We start from the raw sequence: 25,089 nt of genomic DNA, 5'->3' as shown, positions 1-25,089 counted from the left end.
AATCAGAGTGGCTCCATGGAACCAAGAATCCAGGAGATGATTTTATTATCTTTGGCATTCCAAGGTGCCTTGTCGGCCACAGACCTTTCTGCAGTAGATCCCCCTTTGCTGCTGCCATCTATATGTCCCCACAGCTCTTTACCCTTCAGAAAGGTCTCCAATTGAAACTCCTAAGCAGCATAATTTTTGCCAGTGAATCTGACACAAACATTATCTGACTTCTCCATAAGTACTGAGGCTATGACTGAGAAAACTAGGACTAAGATTTCTTAGAGAATGGCTCTGATACCATAACAGATTGGTTCGAATTGTCCTCTCTTTTGGGAAGGTCTTTCATTATATAGGCAAGACTGCTAGTTATACAAGGAAACTTAAATTTGTACATATTAATTACACAGAGTGATCTTAGGAAACTATATATGGTAAACCAGCTAATTTACATAGAGTGATTTTAGGAAGCTATACATGGTAAGCTAAATCTCCTTTCCTATTTATGAAAGTATATACAGCCTAGATTAATAGCTATTAACAAGACATAATTTATGGCCTTCTATTGACACACACAAAGGTGTGGCCCACTTTGATTAGGACATAGGAGATCAGATGGGAGAGGCTGTCATGATCCCAAGAAAGGCATGTACTAGGAAGATTTTGACCATAAAATGATGATTTAGGTTTCAACCTTGACAGACGCCTTTTATAGGGCAAAACTGTGAGCGCATGCAAAATGTTACCAGAGTAGGCCGAGTCCGCGGTGCTTTAAAATAATTTGGACTTCAGAGAGAAGAATACTGGAGCCTTTGAGGAAGTAAAAAATGCAACGTCAAAAAGCGAAGTGGTTTTCTTTTTTGCAATTTTGAACAGTTCGTTACAATGGATAAAACTTCAAAACTTCTATAGAGTTTGTTGATACGTGTGCGCACACTTATATTTTTTTCCTAGTACTTGAGAAACTCTCCTCATGAGTTTTGATGGTAAATTTCGCACTCTTAAGTCATTTAAAAAATACTTCCAGTTAAAGACATGCCCCGAACATTGAGCATCTGCACCAGCCCACATAACCTACAATGCTATCAGATCAGCCTACAAAAATCAATATGAGGCAAATTCAATACCTTCAAGAAACATTCAAGAAGCACGCAGCCCAAGGCAACAAGAGGAAATTTCTGGCAATTTCCAACAAAGCAAAAGAATTTGCGAAGAAGACAAATTGAGATGTCAAAAAACAATATAAAAGCTAGAACATAGTACAGTTTACTTGCAATGAATTGTCAAACCTGACACTGAAACTCAATCAGTTAAAAGGAATTCATGCAGATTGATGCTGAAGTGTTGAGCTGCAATAGCAAATTGTATGGATTTTTATTCTTTCCAACCTACTGAATGATGCAATGTTGGGCTAAGAATGGGTTATCATATCTTTGAGGTTCAGATCAGGGGTATTTTTGTTGTTTTAAGTTGAGGCTTGTATTTTGAGTATATTTGGGTTTCTAGTTCTTTTTACGCTAATTTTCTTAAATAAAATTTGGGTACCTTGGTCACTTTTTAAAGTTTAGTAGAGTTGTAAACGTCAGCATTCACATGGCTTGGATTGTTTTGTTCACATTTGTGCGGGCTTCCTACACAAGCTTGGTCTTGTAACTTGTCGATAAAAAGGTGGGTTTGTCTAACAGGGAGGGAAGCTTTTGGTTTTCTCCCTTTTTTTTTTTTTTTCCATAAATTCTGTGTGCAAGAGCTGTAGCTTCAAGAGTAAAGCAAATCTAAAAGGCTCAAACATTCAGGAGCATCAGTTTGACAGGTTGCTCTGTGGATACCTCTGATCCCTCTTCGCTGTGTATATGAAAAGGCCAGCACTTAGCTGATTCTCTGCTAGATAAACCAAAGCAATGTCTTTGAAAGCACTAGACACAGTTGGAGCCAGACAGAAGGCTTGAAGCATGGATGAGTGCCTCGTGCACGTGTTCTGAATAAAAGGCATAATAATTTATATTGAAAAGATTTAACAGTTAACTCACAATAGGAAAAATACTAGGAAAAAAATTTTTAGAAGAGTAATTCAAGGAAAAACTATCCCTGAAGCAAAGTAGAAAAATTCAAGAAGGTAAGCCTTTGTGACAACAGCCCTCGGTATGTTCACACACATATTAATCATAAAGTGCACCTAGTCTATGGGCCTCTTTGAGGCCTTAAAAGCGCTTTGGCCAAGAGTTTCACAACATAGTGCCAAGCTGCACCTAACAACTGGCCTGAAGATCTGTAGATTCGAGGGATTTGCTTCCAATTTGAGTTTAGTCCTCAATCTCATGTTTCTACACATCAGGTCTTAAGATCACAGGGTTTCAGGTATTTCCTTCAAATTCAGTTTAATCCTAAATATTGGCCTTCAAGTTGGATCCAACTGCTATTAGTCACAATGCTGGACTTACGGTGTTGAGTACTAACATCATACTCCAGCCTTCTCTGTTATTTAATGGCTTTGGTTCACATCAAACAAGAGATTGGAAGTTGGAACGAGCTTAGCCAAAGGACAACATGGACTGAAAGCAGTGAACTCTGAAATTTCAGCTAGTTTCAGAATGAAAACAACTGCTAGAAAATTTGCCATAATTTAAGTGATCAAAAACACCGAGTGTGTGAAAGATGTCTTCCTTACAGATGGCAACGTGTAATCAGGCGGTGGTAATCACGAAGCAAAGGGCCAAGCTCTCTCAGAAATATTGAGCTAGGTGTAGACTTCCTCCAGTAATTGCGAAGCACCTGAGCTGCCTTTTCCCCCACACAACAAAGAACAGTGGTCAGCTGAGAATCTCTAACTGCAATATCAAAATGCATAGCAAAACTACCTGAATGTGTGGAATCTGTTCATCACTAGATACTCGTCCAATTAGTCTTGAAGCTAGTTCAAGAAATTCTCTATCTTCTGACTCGTCTAAAATTTGAAGCTCAGGACTAGAAAGCGTAATTGATATTTCTAATCTTTTTTGTAGTTCTGACACAGCAGATTCTTCCTCCTGGCTTTCCTGTCAAAGATACAGGACCAATCCAAAATTTTAAAAATCAACAGTAAAATTAGCATAACCTGCAGGAATTCATAAATTATAAGTTCAATGAAAATTAATGGCCTATTTGGTTAAGGATGCAAAAAGGAGTCATCCAAAAAGGATTGTTTCATGTATTTTGCATAGTCGAAAACGTGTTTAGTTAGTTCTGAAAATTGTTCCCGAAATGAGAACAGTGGAACTGTGTGTGTTTAAGGTTGACCCAAGTGGCAATTTGTTAATAAAATAATTATTTTTAAAAACTGGGTTAGATACCATACTCCTTATTTTCATTGAACCAGAAAAATAATTCTGAAAAAAAAACGCGGAAAACACCTCAATGTCGTTCCCGGAAAACCTGAATTTTTTAAGGGTGTTTTTTGATATATTTCTGAAAACAGTTTTTCAGAACTGCCAAACCAAATTTGAGAATTTTGTGTATTCTTTGCATCCCATGTTTCAGGATACAAAAAACCTGTACCTAAACTTCAACCAAATGGGCCCAAAGCTCCTTGATAAAGCATTTTCAAGCTTGAAGTTCGGATAGAGCTTCCTCACCAAGGAGTTACCCTGGTTCACTTTCTAAAGAGGATAACCAGCACGGAAGTTGAAGAATTTGAATTTTGAACAAAAGTTAAAAATAGGATGTTTGAATTTAGCAGGTATTAAACTTCCAATGGGAGACTATATTGTGGCAGATTTATAACTTAAAAACAATTTAGAAAACTACATGTATGTTTAAAACCAAGCAATCAAGTACATTGTAAAATACACAAGATAAAAGGTTAATCCTTGTATCAGGTCATATTTTCACATTCAATAACTCATATTTATTGGGAGCACAATCTAGGACTTTAGATTGCGTATATGCCTATGCTTATTGAAAATTGTTTGCCTCTTCATTTCCAACCTAATCATAATGTGTCCAAAATCCATTTTCTGGCCTTATTGCTGGCATTACAAGGAGAAAACCACAAAGTCCTTGATATACACTCGGGACAAAAAAAAAAAAGGAAGGTTAAGTGACTAGGAAGGCATTTGCATTACCTTAAATGCAGATCGGATGGTATTATTTGCTGCCACTATGTCTTTGTTGTCAGGAAGATGTTCTGGTGGGGTTGCAGTCGAATGTTGTGCAATAGGATCCTCTGCCAACACCCCCAAAGGGGAGATATGGAAGAGAAGCAATCAGGAAAAGCTAATTTCAATATGAAAATGAATATTAACCCAAATAAGAAAAAAATCTAACCAAAACCAAAAATATGTGGAAGCTCCAAAATCGACAGAACTGCTTCCACTTGATATGCTTATATCATATTAAGATCCTAACAATATAAAAACAATAGTCGGCTCCATACTTCCCGTCTCATGTGTACAAATTGTGCAAGAGCTCCAGAAGAAGACATATATTACAAAGGGATTGACACACCTTGTAGAAAATTTTGCGCAGGATACCCCAAAATTAAATCAATGCATATCCCAGAAAAATTCTCAAATTGAAGTATCTTTTACAATCTTATCAAAAAAAAAAATTCAGGAAAAAAACTTCAAAGCTAGTACCTTCTGGAACTAACCACCACATATCACCATATGTGGTTTTCCCATCAAAGCCACCAAATAATAGAAATCGTGAGCCAATACAAGTCATAGAATGGTATGCACGAGCAGGAGGAGGTTCATTGCTCGTCGTTAGGCGCTTCCACTGCGCGGAAACTAGATGCAAAGAAAGCATGAAAAATTAACTTTAAGCCAACATTGGAAAAAGGAAATAACAGGTAGAGAGGGGCTAAGGATATTTTCCATTTATTTTATAAAAAAATGTGAACTTATATCCAAGAAAGTGATGCTGGCTCACAGTGGAAAACAATAAATGAAACAACTGCCTTGAATGTGCTTCAAATTTAACTTCAAGCATAATCTTTTCTAACCAAATATATTCTATTATCAGAGAAAGATAGGGGTTCATTTTATGCGATGATGCATATGCACTACCACATAAACATTTGATATAATTCAATTGACATATTCCATTTTCCAGGTTAGCAGTTAACCCAAAAAGAAACAAAAGATAGATAAAGTAAAAGAGACAACACCATTGCTACCTACAGCAACAACAATGAAAACCATTACATATATTTTCATATCACTTAATTCAAACAGAACCATCCATAAAGATATATATTGATGCAGCCATGAATTATGGGCCAGTGGTGTGAGACAAATGGTCTTTTTCTGTTCATGGCAGAGTCATAACTTATGCAAGTTCTTAGACAAAAATTTTCTTTCAGTTTTTAAAGGCATTTTGGTAATTTTCATGTTTGGTTCATAATTTCTCAGTTGTGGGTCTTACATGGGTCAAGTGAATGAGTCATTCTAGCTAGGATTTAAGATTTTCTATGAAATCTAGTCAAATACTTGGTCACTAAGGCACTAAGTTTCCTTGGCCACCAAGTATTCTCTGTCATCAAGCCTTTGTCTGCCTTTTTCTAGAGAAACTTGGCCACCAATCTTTGACGAATCTTCCAGTATATTTCATGTCCCTCCTTTTATTACCAGCCTTAGTTGCTCGGAGATTGGAGGGAATACAAAAAAGATTTCTTTGGGGAAGCTCAGGGCCTCAGAGAAGGAGTTTAAATATCACCTTGTTAGATGGGAGTGGTTTGGGGCTGAAATCCCCCTCACTTTCAATAATGCCCTCCTCGGGAAATGGTTCTGAAGGTTCATGAAGGAGAAAGACCACTGTTGGTGGGAAATCATAGCTTCTAAATATGGGCTCAAGCATAATGGTTGGATAACACAATAGTATGGGACCCTACGGAGAGAGTTTAGAAATTCATCAGGAAAGGGTGGGATGATTTTATAAAATATGTGAGATTTCAAGTGGGTACTGGGGCCAATGTTTACTTCTGGCATGATGTGTGGTTTGACAACAGTAATCTTAGAGCTGCCTTTCCTTCCATCTACAGTTTGGCTTGTCACAAAGATACTCTCATCAGTCATCATCCCAAATTACTGATCAGGAGATTTTCTGGAATGTTCCTTTTACTAGGAATGTGGTTGATTGGGAACTTCATGCGTTCTCCTACTTTTACAGCAATCTCTATAGACTCTGATACCAAACATCCCCGACAAACCAAAATGAGCTTTGGACAAAAAAGGTGCTTTCACTGTTAGATCTTTCTTCAAGAAGCTCTCTCTAATGGGAACAAATTGCAACAATTCCCCCCCCTTGGTTTCATATTTAGAGGACAGCAGCCCCTTCAAAGGTTGCATTTTTTGTTTGGGAGTACACATGGAAATATTTTAACCCTAGACAATCTACAGAAAGCAGGCTTACAGTCACAAATAGAATTTTTCACTGTATGGCGGATGCAGATTTGGTGAACCACATTCTTCCCCACTGCCCCTGGACAAGGAATTTGTGGAACATGGCTCTGTCCCTGACCAGATATCAGTGGGTTACTGCATATTTCATGGGAGGGGAGATTTGGGCTTGGGAAGGCATCAGAGCCACCAAGGAGAAGCGAAAGGCTTTGAATTTCATGATTCTCGTCCTCTTTCCATCTTTTGGTATGCTTGGAAAGAAAGAAATAATAGAGCCTTCAAAGATACAGTTACGCGGCTCCAGATTTACAAAGAGCAGTGGATTGCTGTTGTTTCCAGCTTGCATAGTGAGCAAATTAGGAATGATCATAATGTAATCCTTATGTTTGTGACACTCTACAGAGTACAAAGTGGTTGACATTTTTCGTGCTGCTGGTTGGCATCCCATGATGCCCAGCTAATAAAAGTTTCTGTGGTGTTTCTCTTTACTGGTCCCAAAAACAAAAAACAAAATTTAAAAAAAAAACAAAAAAGAAAAAACTAGGCCACCAAATTCTTAGCCACAAATGTACCATATCATTAATTAACTGCCAAGTTCCGCTCGTTGAATCAAGTTCTAAATTAGTAACTTCTAAACATAACAGCTCAGAAGGACAGAAATCAATACATGAATTGTCTTCATTTGTTTATTAATTTCAACTATTTAAAGTATTTTAAACATGTTAACATGCGTATGTTGCCAATTCAACCTTGTTTGATAAAACTATGGATAAATAATAAATCCATTAGCAATCGTTTTCTCTCTTCCTTTATTCATTTTCTCAGGAACCAAACAAGCTGTAACGATAACAGCAATTTTGTATATTTTTCTCTCTCATTTTCTCAATCATCAAACGTAAAAAAGAGTAACTATTTACCTTTCTCCATTTCTATTCAGCAATTAAACACAAATTGCTACTGAATGGAAACCTCTCCTTTATCTTCTTCTTTCACTGTTATACAATTGATGAGCAAATGGTTTGAGTTTTTTACCAAAATATTAATAAAAAAGAATAAAAAAACACAATAATGAATGAATTGGGGAAAAATTACAAAACTATACCCAACCGACTTTTGGAAAGTCGGTTTGGGCTTAAAAAAGCAAAAAAAAAAAAAAAAAAATGCTGCCAGGTCTCATCGTTGTCAGCAATAAAATAAAATAAAAATTTGACTTGTCAGGTATTAATGAGGGGAGAGGGAAGAGAGGGGAGGGATCTGTTCGTAGGGGGGGCAGAGGGGCGGGGGGTCTGATTGCAGGGGGGTGGGGAAGTGAGCCTGTAACAGAGAGGGGAGAGGGTAGAGGGGGGTTCTGACGGGTTAAAGGGGGATGGGATGGGGAGAGAGAGAGAGAGAGAGAGAAGACAAAAGGGGGGGGGGGGTGCATGCGTACGTAAAGGATGGGACGGGAGAGAGAGGGGAGGGGGCGCGTCCGGCTCTGCATGCATGGCACGGCCATGCGTAGGGGTGTAAAATTTTTTATTTTTTATTTTTTATTTTTTTAAAAGTGAGCAAACCGACTTTTCAAAGTCAGTTTGGTATTAAAAAATTTCGTTCCATGCAATCGCGGGCGTACGTGAGTAGTGTAACCGACTTTTGGAAAATCGGTTTGGTATTAAAAAATTAATTTCGTTGTCCAAACTAACTTATGGAAAGTCGGTATGGTATTAAAATAACTTAAAAAATCAAAATTGACTTTCCAAAAGTCGGTTTGGTTATGCATGCCCCTATATATTCGTTCATCATCTCTCGACCATCACTCAAGCTTTCTCTTCTTTTATTTATTCCTTGATCCTCCAACCTCCTTCACCACTTCTTGCAGATAAACTTTTTTTTCGATAAGTAATAATGACGTCAAATTCGTCAGCTAACAAAGTGACGGCCTAATTATACATTGACGGTGAGATTATTCATGGATCAACCGGTATTGAGTACAGCACTGAGCCAACAAAAATCATTCAAGTTCGAAGGAGGATGAAATTAGAAAGTATGAAACGCAAAATATATGAAGTCTTACATATTGATCCAAATGAGTACATGTTAGAACTGACATTGAGATATCCGCAACGAACGGGTGGTGGAAATTTCGTGTACATTGACGTCCCAATAAAAAATTGATGCAGACGTCCTAATTGCGTTGGACCCGCAGAGTTCTTGTCCGGACGTATATGTAGTTGAAATTTTTGTTAAACGCATTTCTCGTAGCAGCAGTACGGACAAAGCCCCAAGTTTGCAGGGTGAAGCATTCATCCATTCTCAACCATATACCGAATATGATACCGGTGAGACGAGCATACTATTTGATAATCTTTCACAGCTAACTGCAGCATTAGATTTGAATGACGTCCCCGGTACATCATTTCAGCCGGAATTCTTGTCAACCAAGATCTGAGGTGAGCAGTCTACTTTGCAAGGATTCAATGTGGAAAGCAATTATCATCACGAACCACAACCATCACTAGAGTATAGGCATGGCCGAAGTTCAACTGGAGCTATCCCCATACCAGACTTCCAAACAATTCCATCTATTGTCATGAATGAGAGGTGGACATACACGGTCTAGCCAATGCAACCGGATATGGACTGTGACTGTGAATTAGAGGAAGAAGAGGATTTAGAAGAAGATTTTGAAGAGGCAGACCGAGGGGTAGATGAAGCCAGTGCACAAACTGCATATGAGGTTCACCATGAAGAAGTTGTCATGCCTCCTTAGAGCACACCTATCGGTCACAGGATGGTACGCGACGTGCCACCGTTAGCATTCATAGTCGATGTCGAAGCTAGTCATATCAAAACTAAAGTTGAAAGTTCATTCGAGGGCGGACGATGGGAGGGTGTCTCGAAATTTGGGAAAGGTATGATTTTCGACACGAAGGATGACCTCATGCACTTCGTGCGCGTCCACCATGCGCAAACACACCACAATTTTAAGGTGGTGCAATCCACCCCAACAACGTGGACGGTTAGGTGCAGTGCAAACGAGAGCTGTGTTTGGCGGTTGCGTGCAACTCAACGCAGAAAGCATGGGATGTTTGAAATTACACAATATAGAGGGTCACATACATGTATAAATGAGACTCTCTCGCAAGACCACCTGCAACTGGAGTCCAGCTTAGTAGCAAATGAAAACGTAGAAATTATCGAAAGTGACACCGGTACTTCCATTACAGCTTTGCAAGCACACTTGAGGTCAAAATACCAATACTATGTATCGTACAGAAAGGTATGGCTTGGGAAGCAAATGGCAGTTGCAAGGGTGTTTGGAGATTGGGATATTTCATATCAAATGCTTCCAAAGTAGATGCATGCTATGTGTGAAACAAATCCTGGTACAAAGGTAAAGTGGGCGTGGACAAAAATCTTTGATGCTAACAACGCTGCTATTTTGACATGTGTTCTGGTCATTCGCAACATCAATAGAGAGATTCCGTCACTGTCCTCCTATTCTTTGTGTGGACGGAACACACTTGTACGGCAAATATAAAGGTAAATTGTTAATTGCAACGGCCCCTGATGCAAATCAACAAATTTTTAATTGTAAATTGTTAATTAAAAAGTCGATTTGGGATTAAAAAAACAAAAAAATTAAAAAGTTGCGGCCGGGTCTCGTTGTTGTCAGAAAAAAAAAAAAAAATTGACTTGTCAAGCATTTAATGAAGGGAGAGAGGAGAGAGGGGAGGAGGTGGCTCGCAGGGGGGGGGGTCTGATTGCAAGGGGGGCAGGGGAAGTGAGCCTGACGGCTTAAATGGGAGATGGGAGAGAGAGAGGGAGAGGGAGAGGGAGAGAGAGAGAGAGAGAGAGAAGACAAAAGGGGAGGGGGGCATACGTACGTAAAGGGGAGGGTACCGGTTTGCATGCAAGGCACGTTGCAAAAATTTTTTTCAAAAAAAAAAGGCTGAACAAACCGACTTTTCAAAAGTCGGTTTGGTAAAATTTTTAAAATTTTTTTTTATTTTTTTAAAGTGACCAAACTGACTTTTCAAAAGTTGGTTTGGTAAAACTTTTTCCCTATAAATTCATATCATCCTCCAAATGCTCTCCAATTGATAAATATTTATTCTATCTGCACACTTCCCACTATATTTAACACATAGAGATGGAGTTTGGTCGACTTTATTCATCTATATTGACATTTGGGACTGTACATCCTTCCTACAAGGCATGGGATGAGGATCATTGTGACGCCTTTAAAAGGCGTCAGTGTGTGCGCACATTAGAGACTATGTGGCATGCCCATTCTAAAAGCATTCAATGGATTCAACGAGCAGGGTTCTATCCACTGTACCAGATTCGGTACATTCGCTTAGACCATCATTTAATTAGCGCATTGTTGGAGTGTTGGAGGCCTTAGACGCACACATTTCATTTTCCTTACGGTGAGGCGACTATAACGTTGCAGCACGTCGCAGTCATCACAGGATTACCCGTTGATGGCGATGCTGTTACGGGCACGATGCAGCAAGATTGGGATATACTGTGTCAAAGCCTACTTGGATGCAACCCCCCACTTGCCGGAGTGAACAAAACGGCGCGTCATTGTCTATGACATGAATGGATGAGAACTTAGCTAATCTTACTGATGAAGCATCTAAGGAGGTTGTATTGCAGTAGGCTCGAGGGTACATACTACGTCTAATGTGCAGTTTGTTGATTGAGAACAAGTCGCAATACTATGCGTCGTTGATGTTCCTCCCACTGCTTAGTGACTTGGAGAGGGCGTCGACGTATAACTGGGGTAGCACTGCCCTTGCATGGCTGTATAGAGAGATGTGTCAAGTTGGTCGTGGGCAGGCGCAATCAGTTAGAGGTCTGCTATTCCACCTGCAGGTTTGGGCATGGGAGCGCATGCCCTTTCTTGCTCCAATTAGAGTTGGCCTGTCACATCTGCCTACTGATGTCGACGATGGCTTGTTCCCACTTGCAATCAGATGGCAAGCTTCATTTCATGCCGCACATGTCCCTCAGCATACTCTGCGGTCATATCGATATGACATTGATATGATACGTGAGGACCAGGTAATACTGTGTTTATTGCATTTGAATCGTTTAGTATGGGTTCGGAACGTTTACTATTCGTAGTAATTTTCTGACCTAAATTCATTATTAGCAGTTTATACGGATGTCATACACTGCGGATGTCTACGTGAATCTACCCCCTATATGCCTCATAGGTGTACAAGTTTGGCTAGTTCGTACTCCTATGATTTGGTTTCAGATCATGGAGTGGCACTTGCCGAACCGTGTAATGCGGCAGTTTGGGCTGAGGCAGCAAATCCCCCGTCCAGCTTAGACAGGTTACAACCCCGACAACCATAATTCAGATCTACACCACTGTGACCAGCGCAGCAATCATCAAATCAGCTGGCGCAATAAGTACGAGCGTATTGTCCAGATGTGGCAACACAAACTGGACAATGCCGTCTACATACTTAGGGAGCTTCCACTCCCTAGGCATCCACGGGCAGAAGACAAATATAATGACCGGTACCGCCAATTTACACATGACAGTGGTGAGTGAAAAAATTACTAAACGCGTGTAAGGAATAGACCCCGACGTTATCAATAACTAATTGGTACTTTTAAAACATATTTTGATGTAGGAGCACATGATGGGGAGCATCCACTTGTTAGACTGTGTCCCGACATGTCCCACTAGACCAATTGCGGAGGTGTGTATACAGTTTGTCGCTGAGGAAGCTCATCGGTCAATTCATAGGTCTCCCCGCGCCGACGCAGAGGGCCCCAAATCAGATGATGATGTTGCAGCTGCTAAGCAGGCATCGCAGAGGAGAGGTCGCGGTGAACCTTGCCGGAGCCATGGGGGGGTTGTGTTCGAGTTGAGGGGGGGGCTCCCACCCAACCATCCCAGTGGATGCAAGATGAATGGAGAGCATCAACATCGCAGTTCACACCGGCATAGACCTCCATCTGGCACACAGAGGCTTCTTCTTTCCATATGCCATATGGGGGGGTATCAGCATTAGTACGGGGCATCCACTAGTACAACATACCAGCCGGAGGCTTTACAGTCCACACAAAGCAACCCACCCCCAATGTATCGGGAACAATAGCAATACCACCAATTCCCAACTCATCGCCGATCCCATTTGATCTTTTCGTTGATGGGGAGTTGATTGATGCTAGACTGGAGGAACATATCCCACCAACAACTGAAGGTAACGATGGTGCGAAAGGGCCAGCTGGACGTCACAAAAGGCAACATCAACCGCCGCAAGAACGACGCCAACAGCCACCCAGGCAAAGGAGACTGCCACCATGTGGGACTTAGTGACCCAAGCTATTTCATTATGCATGTATACTTTAATGTTTTTCTTTTTGAACAATGAATAATAATAAGCATATTTTACAAAAAAAGGTGTATTTATATTTTCTGTACGAAATTTTTATAAATTTATAATTATAAATTGAGCACAACTCATAAATTAATAACGAAATAGAACTGTGGAATAGAACTGGAGTACAACTCACTATTTTCAAAAGCTAAAAAGCTTAATAGTAACTCATAAATTTCAAGTACAATACACATTAAGTACATATTTGGAAGTTATCATGATAGTCCAGCATGGTCATGACCTCCTAAGCAACCTTGGACACCGATTGCGGTTATGACCCTCTTCGTGGCAAAACCCGCACCGTATCCTCCGACCGCCCTCTCGTACATCCATTTCATTATGCAGTCTCGAACTTTTGGGGCGTCCTTTCTGCCTAAGCAACTTTCAGATACCGTATAATGTTGGCGCCACTGGATCCATTCAATATTGTTCATGGAGGTCTGGGATGAAGTCCATCGTATATGTCGCATAATGCTCTTGCACCGTGAAACAAGAGTTAATATAGCCACTGTACCCCAATCTCCTAGCACCGCAGACGGCTAACAAGTGAGAACAAGGGTAGTGTAGATTCTACCACTTCCCACATGTACACTAGCGTCCCTTTATGTCAACTATTTGAATATTTCAACCCTTATTTGGTGGTCGCGGTGCAGTTTGAATACTGAACAACCCCCTCTCAATGTTGAAGTTGATAACCTCATGTACAGCATACGTCATTTCCCTCCTCTGCATTTGCAACAACATATGTGGCGTGTAACCATTCCCCGACTCCATTGCTTGCCGAGATGCCTCCCGCCGAGCACTAAAGTACTGCGCAACTCGATAAAATATCATCAGGACAATGGCTGTTATCGGTAGACTACGAGTTCCTTTCAGGACGGCATTAAAACATTCAACAAGATTCGTGGTCATGTTTCCGTACCTGACGCCACCATCATGACATTGCGTCCACATGTGAGGAGGGATCTCTTCAAAAAAGGACTTTGCAATTAGCCCACCATCTATTAGGATTTTTTCCATCCTACTATTGAATTTCCGAACTTGGTGCTCCCTACTAGCTATTTCAACCATCCGCTTGAGCATCGTATTGTGCACCCTCTTGTTGAAGTTGCTAGCAACGTGATGCAAGCAAAACCGATGGTGCGCACGCGGCAGTTTCCAGTCATCGTTCTGACGAATGGCAGCAAGAATACCGGCATGTCTATCTGATATAAGACACAAATTATTGCGATCAGTCACTTCATCCCGAATGCACTTAAGGAACCAGGACCATGTGCGCGTGCTCTCCTCCTCAACGATGGCAAACGCTATAGGAAAAATTTGTTGATTTGCATCAAGGGCCGTTGCAATTAACAATTTACCTATATATTTGCCATACAAGTGTGTTCCGTCCACACAGAGAATTGGAGGACAATGACGAAATCCCTCTATTGATGTTGCGAATGATCAGAACACACATGTTAAAATAGCAGCATTGTTAGCATCAGGGATTTCTATCCACGTCCACTTGACTTTTGTACCAGGATTTGTTTCACACATAGCATGCATCCACTTTAGAAGCATTTGATATGAAATATCTCAATCTCCAAACACCCTTGCAACTGTCATTTGCTTCCCAAGCCATACCTTTCTATACGATACATGGTACTGGTACTTTGACCTCAAGTGTGTTTGCAAAGCTGCAATGGAAGCACCGACATCACTTTTGATAATTTCTACGATTTCATTTGCTACTAAGCTGGACTTCAGTTGCGGGTGGTCTTGCGAGAGAGTCTCATTTATGCATGTATGTGGCCCTCTATATTGTGTAATTTCAAACATCCCATGCTTTCTGCATTGAGTTGCACGCAACCGCCAAAAACAGCTCTTGTCTGCACTGCACCTAACCATCCACGTTGTTGGGGTGGATTGCACTACCTTAAAATTGTGGTGTGTTTGTGCATGGTGGACACGCACGAAGTGCATGAGGTCATCCTTCGTGTCATACCTTTCCCGAGACACCATCCCATCGTTTTCCCTCGAGTGAACTTTCAACTTCAGTTCTGATATGACCGGCTTCGACATCGACCATGTATGCTAACGGCGGCATGTCGCGTACCCTCCTATGACCGACAGGTGTGCTTTGAGGAGGCATGACAACTTCTTCATAGTGAACCTCATATGCAGTTTGTGCACCAGTTTCATCTACCCCTCGGTTTGCCTCTTCAAAATCCTCTTCTAAATCCTCTTCTTCCTCTAATTCACAATCACAGTCCATATCCGGTTGCATTGGCTGGACAGTGTATGCCCCCCTCTCATTCATGACAATAGATGGAACCGTTTGGAAGTCTGGTATGGGGATAGCTCCAATTGAACTTCGGTCATGCCTATACTCTGTTGATGGTTGTGGTTCGTGATGATAATTGCTTCCCACATTGAATCCTTGCAAAGTAGACTGCTCACCTCGGATCTCGGTTGACAAGAATTCCAGCTGAAATGATGTACCGAAGACGTCATTCAAATCTAATGCTGCAGTCACCTATGAAAGATTATCAAATAGTATGCTTGTCTCACCGGTATCATATTCGGTATATGGTTGAGAATGGATGAATGCTTCACCCTGCAAACTTGGGGCTCCGCCCATACTGCTGCTACGAGGAATGCGTTTAACAAAAATCTCAACTACATATACGTCCGAACAAGAACTCTGCGGGTCCAAAGCAATTAGGACGTCTGCATCAATTTTTATTGGGACGTCAATGTACACGAAATTTCCACCACCCCCTCGTTGCGGATATCTCAATGTCAATTCTAACATGTACTCATTTGGATCAATATCTAAGCCTTCATATATTTTGCGTTTCAACTTTCTAACTTCATCCTCCTTCGAACTCGAATGGCTTTCGTTGGCCCAGTATTGTACTCAATACCGGTCGATCCATGAATAATCTCACCGTCAATGTAAAATAAGACCGTCACTTTGTTAGCTGACGAATTTGACGTCATTATGACTTTTCAAAAAAAGAGTTTATCTGCAAGAGGTGGTGAAGGAGGTTGGAGGATCAAGGAATAAATGAAAGAAGAAAAAGCTTGAGTGATGGCCGAGAGATGATGAACGAATATATAGAGGCATGCATAACCAAACCGACTTTTGGAAAGTCAATTTTGATTTTTTTAGTCATTTTAATACCAAACCGATTTTCCATAAGTCAGTTTGGACAACGGAATTAATTTTTTAATACCAAACCGACTTTCCAAAAGTCGGTTACTCTATTCAAGTACGTCCACGATTGCATGGAAGGAAATTTTTTAATACCAAACTGACTTTCCAAAAGTCGGTTTGCTTACTTCAAAAAAAAAAAATTACACCCCTACGCATGGTCGTGCCATGCGTGCAGAGCCGAACACCCCCCCTCCCCTCCCTCTCTCGTTCCCTCCTTCACATATGCATGCACCCCCCCCCCCCTTTTGTCTTCTTCTCTCTGTCTCTCTCTCTCTCTCTCCCTATCCCATCCCCCTTTAACCCGTTAGACCCCCCCTCTTCTCTCTCCCCTCTCCCCTTTCAGTTTCCCCTCCGCCTACGCTGATAGGCTCACTTCCCCAACCCCCCCCCCCCCTACGAACAAACCCCCTCCCCTCATTAATACCTAACAAGTCAAAAAAAAAATTTTATTGCTGACAAAGACCCGGCAGCATTTTATTTTTTTTTTTGCTTTTTTAAGTCCAAACCGATTTTCCAAAAGTCGGTTGGGTATAGTCTTGTAATTTTTCCCCAATTCATTCATTATTGTGTTTTTTATTTTTTTTATTAATATTTTGGTAAAAAACTCTTTTTCCGAACAGCCAGCATCTCACCCATGATTTCTATGTTTTACCCTCGTCCTCAGGGTCTTGTTCACAAAAAAATTGTATTTAAAAATACCAAAGGAAAAGAGGATTTGGACGTGTGAAAGGAAGACTGATTGACGACCAAATTTTTAGTAGCAGTCATTGCCAGTACATGACAAGGCTACAGGCATGAAGTTGCCTTGCAGGTGACAGGACAGGATTGATTGTTACATGCGAATGAAACAAGTGACAAACCATAGGGGTCCAGTTAGCTGCAGAAAACAGTTTTCATTTTCCACTTATTTTTTCCAAAGATTTATAAAAATTCCAACATACTTTTCAGTTTCCAAGATTCCTATTAACAAGCTAGAAAAAATTAAGGGGTTTGTTTCGCTGTGCAAAACAATTTTCATTTTTCATTTCTAGATTCCAAATAATTACAAAAAAGACACCTTGTTTTTTAATTTTCCAAAAGTTATATAGGAAATCAGAAATATAAAATAAAAAAAAAATGCTTTCCAACTTCTCTATACAAATTCAGAAAATTGGAAAGTAAGTTAGCAATTTTGTAACTATTTGAAGGATTGGAAATGAGAAATAAAAACTATTTTTCATAAGTGAAGTGCCAAAACTTTTTTTTATTTTCCATTTTCTAATACAAATGTTGCAAAACTGAAAAATAAGTTGGCTTCTTTTATTTATTTTTATTTTTTTTTGTAGTTCTTTGGAAAATTAAGAAAATGAGAACTGGTTTTTTCCACAACAAAATTGGCTCCAGGTAGTTTTGTCCACAATGGCCTCTAATCCACCCCTTAATTAATCAAAGGTATTAAAGCCCCAAGCAGTACAGCCAAATTCGAAATTAAAAGACCAATATATATTAAGAGGATAGTAAAACAAAACAAAGGGGCCATAAATATTCTTGGTTACGAAGTTCAGCTTTCTTATATATGATGCGCTGATCTTATTTAAAAGAGTTGAATGAAAGAGAATTTGACTTCAAATTTGTGCCACTTCGCTTGGCCCTGGTAATCTCTCTCTCTCTCTCTCTCTCTACTGTTCACAGCACGTCAACATATGGCTTAACCTACTTTCTTACTCCCTTTATACACTTCAAGCTTCAAACCCTAACCCTTCCTCTATTACACGTACGTGCATGCATATGCACACACGTATTACCTGCCAGATGGAAGATTAAAACACTTGTAGAAATGGATTGACAACCATTCCACTAACAAAAAAAATAAAAATAAAAATAGCACGTCAACACATGCACCTGATCCAACATAAAAAGCACTCACCTCTATCTAGGACAATGCAGTCATTGTGATAAATATCATAACGACTCAACCACCCACCAGTCCCATGTCCTCCAAATAATAACAGCTGCAAATGCAAATAAAATTTTCCTGAGTTTGAATAATGAGCAAAACAAGATTTTATTGAAAATATTTTAGAGCTGCAATTATACACAAATACAAACAGAAGTGCATGAAATAAGTAGTCAGGAATTGCAAATACACGCACATGTGCACACAGATTCACATGCACAAGTATGCAAGAAAATAAGAGAAAATGTATGCATCATTTAAGTACAAATATTTTATAAGATTATATATAACAAAATATGCATGAGAAAAAAGAAATTTAAGTTCAGAAGAGAACACAATTTAGAAAAATAGAGAGAGAATAGGAAGAGTAGAAGAGGAGGGGACATACTAATTACTCAGTGCTCACATGTCACAAACAGATAAAACTACTTAAATACCAAGTTCCAATTCAACCAATCAAATTCAATTGCAACTGGCAATCGTGGAATTAAGAAAATAGTTTCGCATTTGAAAACAAAAACAACCAGATCATTTTCTTGATTAAAATCAAATCTAGTAACCAAACCATTCTCTACCAAATACTAATAGAAATAAGCAATCTTGACATGTGCGATATCCTTGTCCTAGCTTAAGGGGAGTGTTTATTGTGTATAATTGTGATTTATTGGGTTACTTCATGGCCTTATAAGTAAACTATATGAGGAAATAAAGCAAACACTACAACTGTCATTCCTCTTTCACAAGGGAAGTGCCCACCATCATTTATATTTTTTTATGGGTGTTCTGATAATTTTGGCATTATAATATAAATTTTAACACAGGGGAAACAAATCCTGCAACACATAACTTCTTTCTTATATCTTCATACTTCCTCATGAGTCCAATTAAACTTAGGCCAGAATTAACTAGCAACAATGAAGTACATTCAAAGCCTTAACACAAAACATATGACCTTAGTTTTTTTTATTTGGAATAATAAAAGAAGGTATATTAGATAGAGAAAGAAAATTACAATGAACGAGGAGAAGATGTCCAGCCCAAAAAAATAAAATTAAAAATGAAAAAAATAAAATATAAAAAAGAAAAAAGAAAATTAACAATTAAAAAAGGAACCCCCTCTTCAGTCCTTTTCCTTCATAGTTCACAGAGCTCTTCAAGTTAGCTAACTCCCTTTGACCCTTTTTAGCTCCATCAAAGTGCACTTCATTTCCCCCAAGATCACAAAACTTTAAATCCAATTCATCCTTGAGTTCTTGAATTTCAAAATCCTTACTTGAGAACTCCTCCACTGGTGTTGGTAAAATAACATCCTTGCGCTGCAGCTCATTACCCAAATCATCATTTTCAAATATAGAGACACCCTCCAATCCTTCCAAAGGGGATGGGTGTACATACCCTAAAACGCCACTGGAGTCAGAAAACATGTCCATATTGTTCCCTAATTTCATCCAACAGTAAACCCCCACCACAATAATACTCGCTAAAGACCATGGCTTTCATCATTTGATAAGGTCCCCCCCCCCCCCCACCTCCTTTCCTTTGACAACCCCATCACAAGAATTGCCCATCTTTTTCTTAGCATTTATGTTTTCTTCAATAACTAACTCTCCTTCTAAATTCCTCTTTAAAATCTTTGGCACTACCTCACCAGAGTTCTTTCATTTTTGTTCGGACAATTTTTTCATATCTGCACCCATTTGTGCAATCTTCTGATGAATATAAACCTTGGACCCATAGATCCCTTTGCCTTAAGGTCAGAGGCATCAGATATCCTACCCAAAACACCATCACATTAGTAAACCTCTGCTGCAGCATCCTCTTGCTCCAGAACATATGATAACTTCACTGGAAGGATCCCCTAGGGCGTTATATGATAACTTAACAGTTCCTTGAGCAATTTCTCCATCCTCTTGGGCCCAATCCACATTACTCAGAAAATGGACCTGTTTAAAGGATAGACCCATCTGAGAACGACCCAACTCATAAGAAACCTCCTTTATTTCCAAAGGATGGCCCTATTTTCACCAAGACTATAGGCTTGTTCAAAAAACTTGGCCCAACTTAGTTAAAAAAGAAACTGCTCTTTTTTCAATCACCTGGCCTAGGTCCAAGACGAATACAAAATTTCTTGGCCCAATATTCTGTCTCATCTTTCCCCAAGAACAACCCTAGCCGCCTCTGCTAGCTTCCAAGCTCCTTCTGAAACCCTAGAAACCTGGACTGTGTGGACATTCTTCTCCGATCAAACAGCTTGGGCTTCTGCAGCCTTCAGAGGTTGCTGACTGGTAGGCAACTAGTTAGCTATGGTAGGCTCCAGCAAATTAACAACTAGAAGCTCAGCCTTGTTCATCTGAACCAAGCCGTCACACCTTCAACACCTGTCTTCCTTATCTACCACCATAATTCGATCTCCAGAGAGAACTTTACAGCCAAAACCCTCACTCATCTATATTACCTTCCAGCACAACCTACCTCCACAAAGCCTGGCTAACCATCAGCTACTATCTCACCCAAATTTTTTCTTAACTCCTTTGCCATGTCGCAGAAGACACTTGCTAAGCTTCACCATCCCTCACCTTTTGCACCAGGAATGAATATAGAAAACCTCCTACAATTCCAACTCAACCCAACTCCAGGAACTTTCCCACCTTCATCCACCAAATCGACAGCCTAATGTTTGTAAAACCCTTGAGATAACTCCGAAAACCGACCAAAAACTGACAACCCTTCGACGAACCACGAAACAACCTCTTCTAATAACCTAACCTATCTGTTATGAATAGCATTCTTCTCAACCATGAGCAAAGATGAACTCCCTTCGCCCTTTTCCTGATGCAGATCGAGGATTTTCCTTCGATCTGAATTGCTCAGCTCATCAACCTAAAACGATCTTCATCGCAGCAAAAGCACAAGGGGGAAAGAAAGAGGGAGAAAGAGACATAGGACCATTTCATAAAAAATATTCAAACAGTAAGGTTGATGGCAATACCCATATGACCTTAGTTGGGTCTATACCAGAAACATGTCCTAAAAAAATACTGAAATGGAGGTTATGTGACTAGACTAAAAAAACATGCCGAAATGCAATAAAAGTATGCTTTTGTGTTGCCCTAGCATTTCCCAATATCCAGATGAAAAGCTCCATATTTTGAATGTATGCCATATTGGATATTGGTTTTTAATACAGAGATAAGATGTTGATCCTGGAAACTTTAAAAGCAATGCTACATAACAACAGGCTGGGCAATAGATCCAGCGAGCAAATGGATCTACATGCATAAATATCGAAACGAGAGTAATCACATTGATGGGATGAGTACAGTATAAAATTAGTATGACCTTAGGCCTTCGAACTTTGGGCTCAAGGTCATAATTTAACTACATAAAACACCATCAATAACAACAAAAACATTACTAATAGCATAATTTATTCTACCTACAATAGCACTTTTTTTTGGCAGAAAAGGATTTAAGTGTTCCCAAGAGGTAATTACATGGTGACCCCCAGGTGTAACAGTGTGGCCGCACCGAGGAGAAGGAGCTTGACCTGGAAGCTTCAATTGGGTCCAACCAGGCGTTTCATTCTCTTACTTCCACAACAAAGCAAAACATAAACTTAAGTTAATCAATTGTAAGTTGTAATAGAACTATTGCAGAATGTATGTGTGTGGGATAAGACGATACCACTATGAGCCATTGAATCAACCCCTTATATAATAATTATCACATATGAGGCAGACACAGGGCTCACATAGAACCGTAGAAAAATATTCCCACTGTTGGACTGCAAGTTTACCTCATATCCTACTTTTTAGTCAAATTCTGACCCCATCCAATCAGAGTGGGGCCTAACCAGTGCAATCAAAGATGAAATCCCTCTCGGAAAATAGCCTAAAAATTGCTCATGCCTATGCTCAGCAACTTATGGGGCAGAAGACGGATCATCTATTAGTCGAAGAAAAAATACAATATATCTTATTCGACTATAGAAGCAAAAATCAATTAACTATTAACCTTCTTCAATAAGACCCTTCAGAGCCCATAAATCACCCATAACTGGCCCACCTCCACCTGTTAAATTTAAAAAGTGCAATCATGTCAGCAAAATAAAGCTCAAGCAAGCAAAAATCAAAAAACATGCAAATTGTTGCGGAGATCATAATTTAACTGGCTTCTGCAGAAGGCTAACACCGAAGAATGTTAAACTGAAATAAATTTATACACAACATTCACACTACAAAAACAATGAATGGAACATCCACAAACCGTGCTTAACCTCCAAAATTGTATCAATTAAAAGATCTAGAGAACTCCCAAGCCTGCACGTCCATTGATCTTTACAATAAAACCAAATGAAGCAGCACTATTGGAAGACATGATTCATCCGTCTAATGCCATGAGATACTTCCAAACATTGGATTAAAATGCGTATAAGGTGTCATATTGACTATAATATCTTGCGCAGCATGCAAAATTATAAAATATCAAAAAAAAAAAAAAAAAGTAGAAGGTTCAACTTAGAATTGGCAAATGAGGAAAAGGCTAAAAATATGAGATTTATACGTAAAATTTGAATTAACTAGGTTAGTTTTGCATTAAAAAAGATGAAAAATGGAAAAGTTATAGGACCAAATAACATTCCAATGAAGTTTGGAAATGCCTAGATGATAAAGGAATTATATAGTTAACTAATTTATTTAACAAATTACAAAAACTAAGAAAATGTTAGGTGAATGGAGGAAAAACACTTTAATACCTATATACAAAAATAAAGGAGATATTCAAAATTGTAATAACTATCATGGATTTAAACTTATGAGTCATTTAATGAAATTGTGGGAAAGGGTAGTTGAACAAAGATTAAGGTTAGAAACAAAGGTATCAAAAAATCAATTTGATTTTATGTCTAGGAGATCTACTACAAAAACTATATATCTTAAGAAGATTAATGGAAAAGTTTAGGAAAAAGAAGAGCGACTCACATATGATATTTATTGACTTAGAGAAAGCATATGATAGGGTACTCAGGGAAGTTCTGTGGTGGTTTAAGTTAAAAAAAAGGCGCATGTAGCAAATATACTGATGTCGTTAAGGATATGCACGATGGAGTAATGATTAGCGTTAGGACTAAAGATGGAGAGATTAGGGAATTTCCAATCACAATAGATGTACATCAAGAATCTAATTTGAGCCATTATCTTTTTGCTTTAGCGATGGATGAATATACTAGGAGTATCCAAAATGAGGTTCCATGGCACATACTATTTGCAAATGATATTGTATTGATTGATGAAACTAAGGGTGGAGTAGAATCCAAGTAAGAATTATGAAGAGAAGCTTTAGAATTTAAAAGCTTTAGGCTAAGTAGAAATAAGACAGCATACATAAATGTAATTTCAGTCATAGAAGGAGGAATATTAGAGACAAAGTAAAACTTGACAATAAAGAAATCAATAGCACTAGTAGATTTTGATACTTAATATCTATTATACAAGCTGAAGGAGAAATTGAAGAAGATGTAATGCACAGAGTTAAAGAAAGTCGGGTAAAATGGAGAAGTGCTTCGAGCGTGTTGTATGATAGTAGAATACCCTTAAAATTAAAAGGAAAATTCTATAGGACGGCTATAAGAACCAATTGAATATTTGGCGACTAAGAAACAACACATCCAAAAAGTAGAAGTTGTTGAGATGAGAATGCTAAGATGAATGAGTGGCATAATGTTAAAAGATAAAATTAAGGAATGAACATATCTGCAGTAAGTTAGGCATAACTCTTGTAGAAGATAAGATAAGGGAGGGATGGCTTAGGTGGTTCGGGCACCTGCAACGTGGGCTAAATAGTGAGCCTATTGGAAGAGTAAATTAGTTACCATGAGGGGCAATAGAAGGGATGGGGGTAGACCTAAAATAACTTGGAATGATATAGCAAGAATTTAATAGCCCTGAATTTGTCAAAGGAAATTTCCCATGATCGCATAAATTAGAAAAAAAGGATCCATGTAGCTGACCCCACCCAGTCGGACTTAAGGCTCAGTTTTTAAGCAAAATTATAACGTTTAACCCATAGCATCAATATAAAATGTGTTCCTTTGCAGGAATAATCTTACTATGTTCCATAGTAATGCAGTAAAATCCTTGACCTCAAGCTTATTTTGGTATTTGTGCAAGGTCCACATGCAAGTCCTCTTAACTTTTATTTGTTTTATTTACATTTGTCCTACATTCCTTCCAACATTCCTTAAAATACAACTGGTTTCTATCCCTACTATTTGTCGTGTAGCCCTCAATTAAGAATGATGATGAATGAAGAAAATTTTTATCAGCAACTTTAAAAAGTGAGACTCGCCTCACCAAGCTTGATGGCAAGACCACCATCGACAAAACTTTCAATCCACTTGAATCAGAGTTTTGATGCAAAATATTGTATCAAGAAATGAAAGACAGTTCATTTGGCGAATTTTTTGAATTGAATTGAATTTTTACAACCCATAGAAGAGTATTTTCATTATTAGGATTAACAACCATCAGGTTATAGAAATTTTTTTTTTTTTTATTTTAGTTAAGCTGCAGTTTGTATTTAGGAAGTCTTCTTTGCAAGAATTTTCTTATTTAAAGAAGTTACAAGACAAACTATATAATTTTGCAAGAGTTCCCCTAGAGTTTAGTTCAACTCTGGGTTCAATTATGAGTCTTTTCCTGGATAGGACATCATTATTCTATAAGTTTTCAAAACTTTCTAAAAGAGAAATTTGAGTACTAGTTATGTTTATGTTTGATGGGTTTGTTTTAATAAGTTCTGACTAGTATAGAAAATTTGTAAGATTGAATCCACAGGAGATACAGTGGGCCAGTGGGATTCTCTAAATGATGGAGGCATGACAGTATCCATCATGTCAGGAATTATGATTGCATGATCAAGATGAGACATTTATTATTCTTGAGCTTCCCATCAGCAATCAAATCAGTCAGTCACCTCAGATGTGTATGAGTGGGAGCATCCAAGGAAGGATCCACCTTGGAGCCCAATGGAGGCAGTGGCTTGCCCTTGAGTTTTAGCCCACAAGACAAGACCTCCTTGCATAGCCCAAACACTGAGAATTGCAGAATACTATACAAGCCACCTCTTGCTCTTCCCTTTTACCTGACAGTCTCACACATTGGATTCACCTGAAACTGGTGGAGCTCCTCTGAGCATGTT

At 39.0% G+C, this 25,089-nt stretch overlaps 1 protein-coding gene across 3 annotated transcripts in view; it reads right to left on the bottom strand.

The window, feature by feature from the left end:
• LOC131165467 (protein GLUTELIN PRECURSOR ACCUMULATION 3) overlaps positions 1 to 25,089 on the bottom strand; it is a 49,042-nt gene that overhangs the window by 4,878 nt on the left and 19,075 nt on the right. For 2 of the 3 annotated variants that reach the window (XM_058123315.1, XM_058123316.1), the window contains exons 8-14: positions 21,904 to 21,960; positions 21,384 to 21,475; positions 17,860 to 17,944; positions 4,599 to 4,751; positions 4,086 to 4,186; positions 2,844 to 3,020; positions 2,654 to 2,766 (exon numbers count right to left, since the gene is read on the bottom strand). In XM_058123315.1, coding sequence (XP_057979298.1) covers positions 2,654 to 2,766; positions 2,844 to 3,020; positions 4,086 to 4,186; positions 4,599 to 4,751; positions 17,860 to 17,944; positions 21,384 to 21,475; positions 21,904 to 21,960 — 778 coding nt within the window. Of the gene's footprint in view, positions 1 to 1,814; positions 1,964 to 2,653; positions 2,767 to 2,843; positions 3,021 to 4,085; positions 4,187 to 4,598; positions 4,752 to 17,859; positions 17,945 to 21,383; positions 21,476 to 21,903; positions 21,961 to 25,089 lie in introns of all 3 variants that reach the window. The other variant, XR_009139582.1, reaches the window with a different exon arrangement.

Source organism: Malania oleifera, chromosome 10 (assembly GCF_029873635.1).
Source record: "Malania oleifera isolate guangnan ecotype guangnan chromosome 10, ASM2987363v1, whole genome shotgun sequence".
NCBI lineage: Eukaryota > Viridiplantae > Streptophyta > Magnoliopsida > Santalales > Ximeniaceae > Malania > Malania oleifera.
The sequence above is the reverse complement of the archived record's forward strand: the minus strand, read 5'-3'. Positions and strand labels throughout refer to the sequence as shown.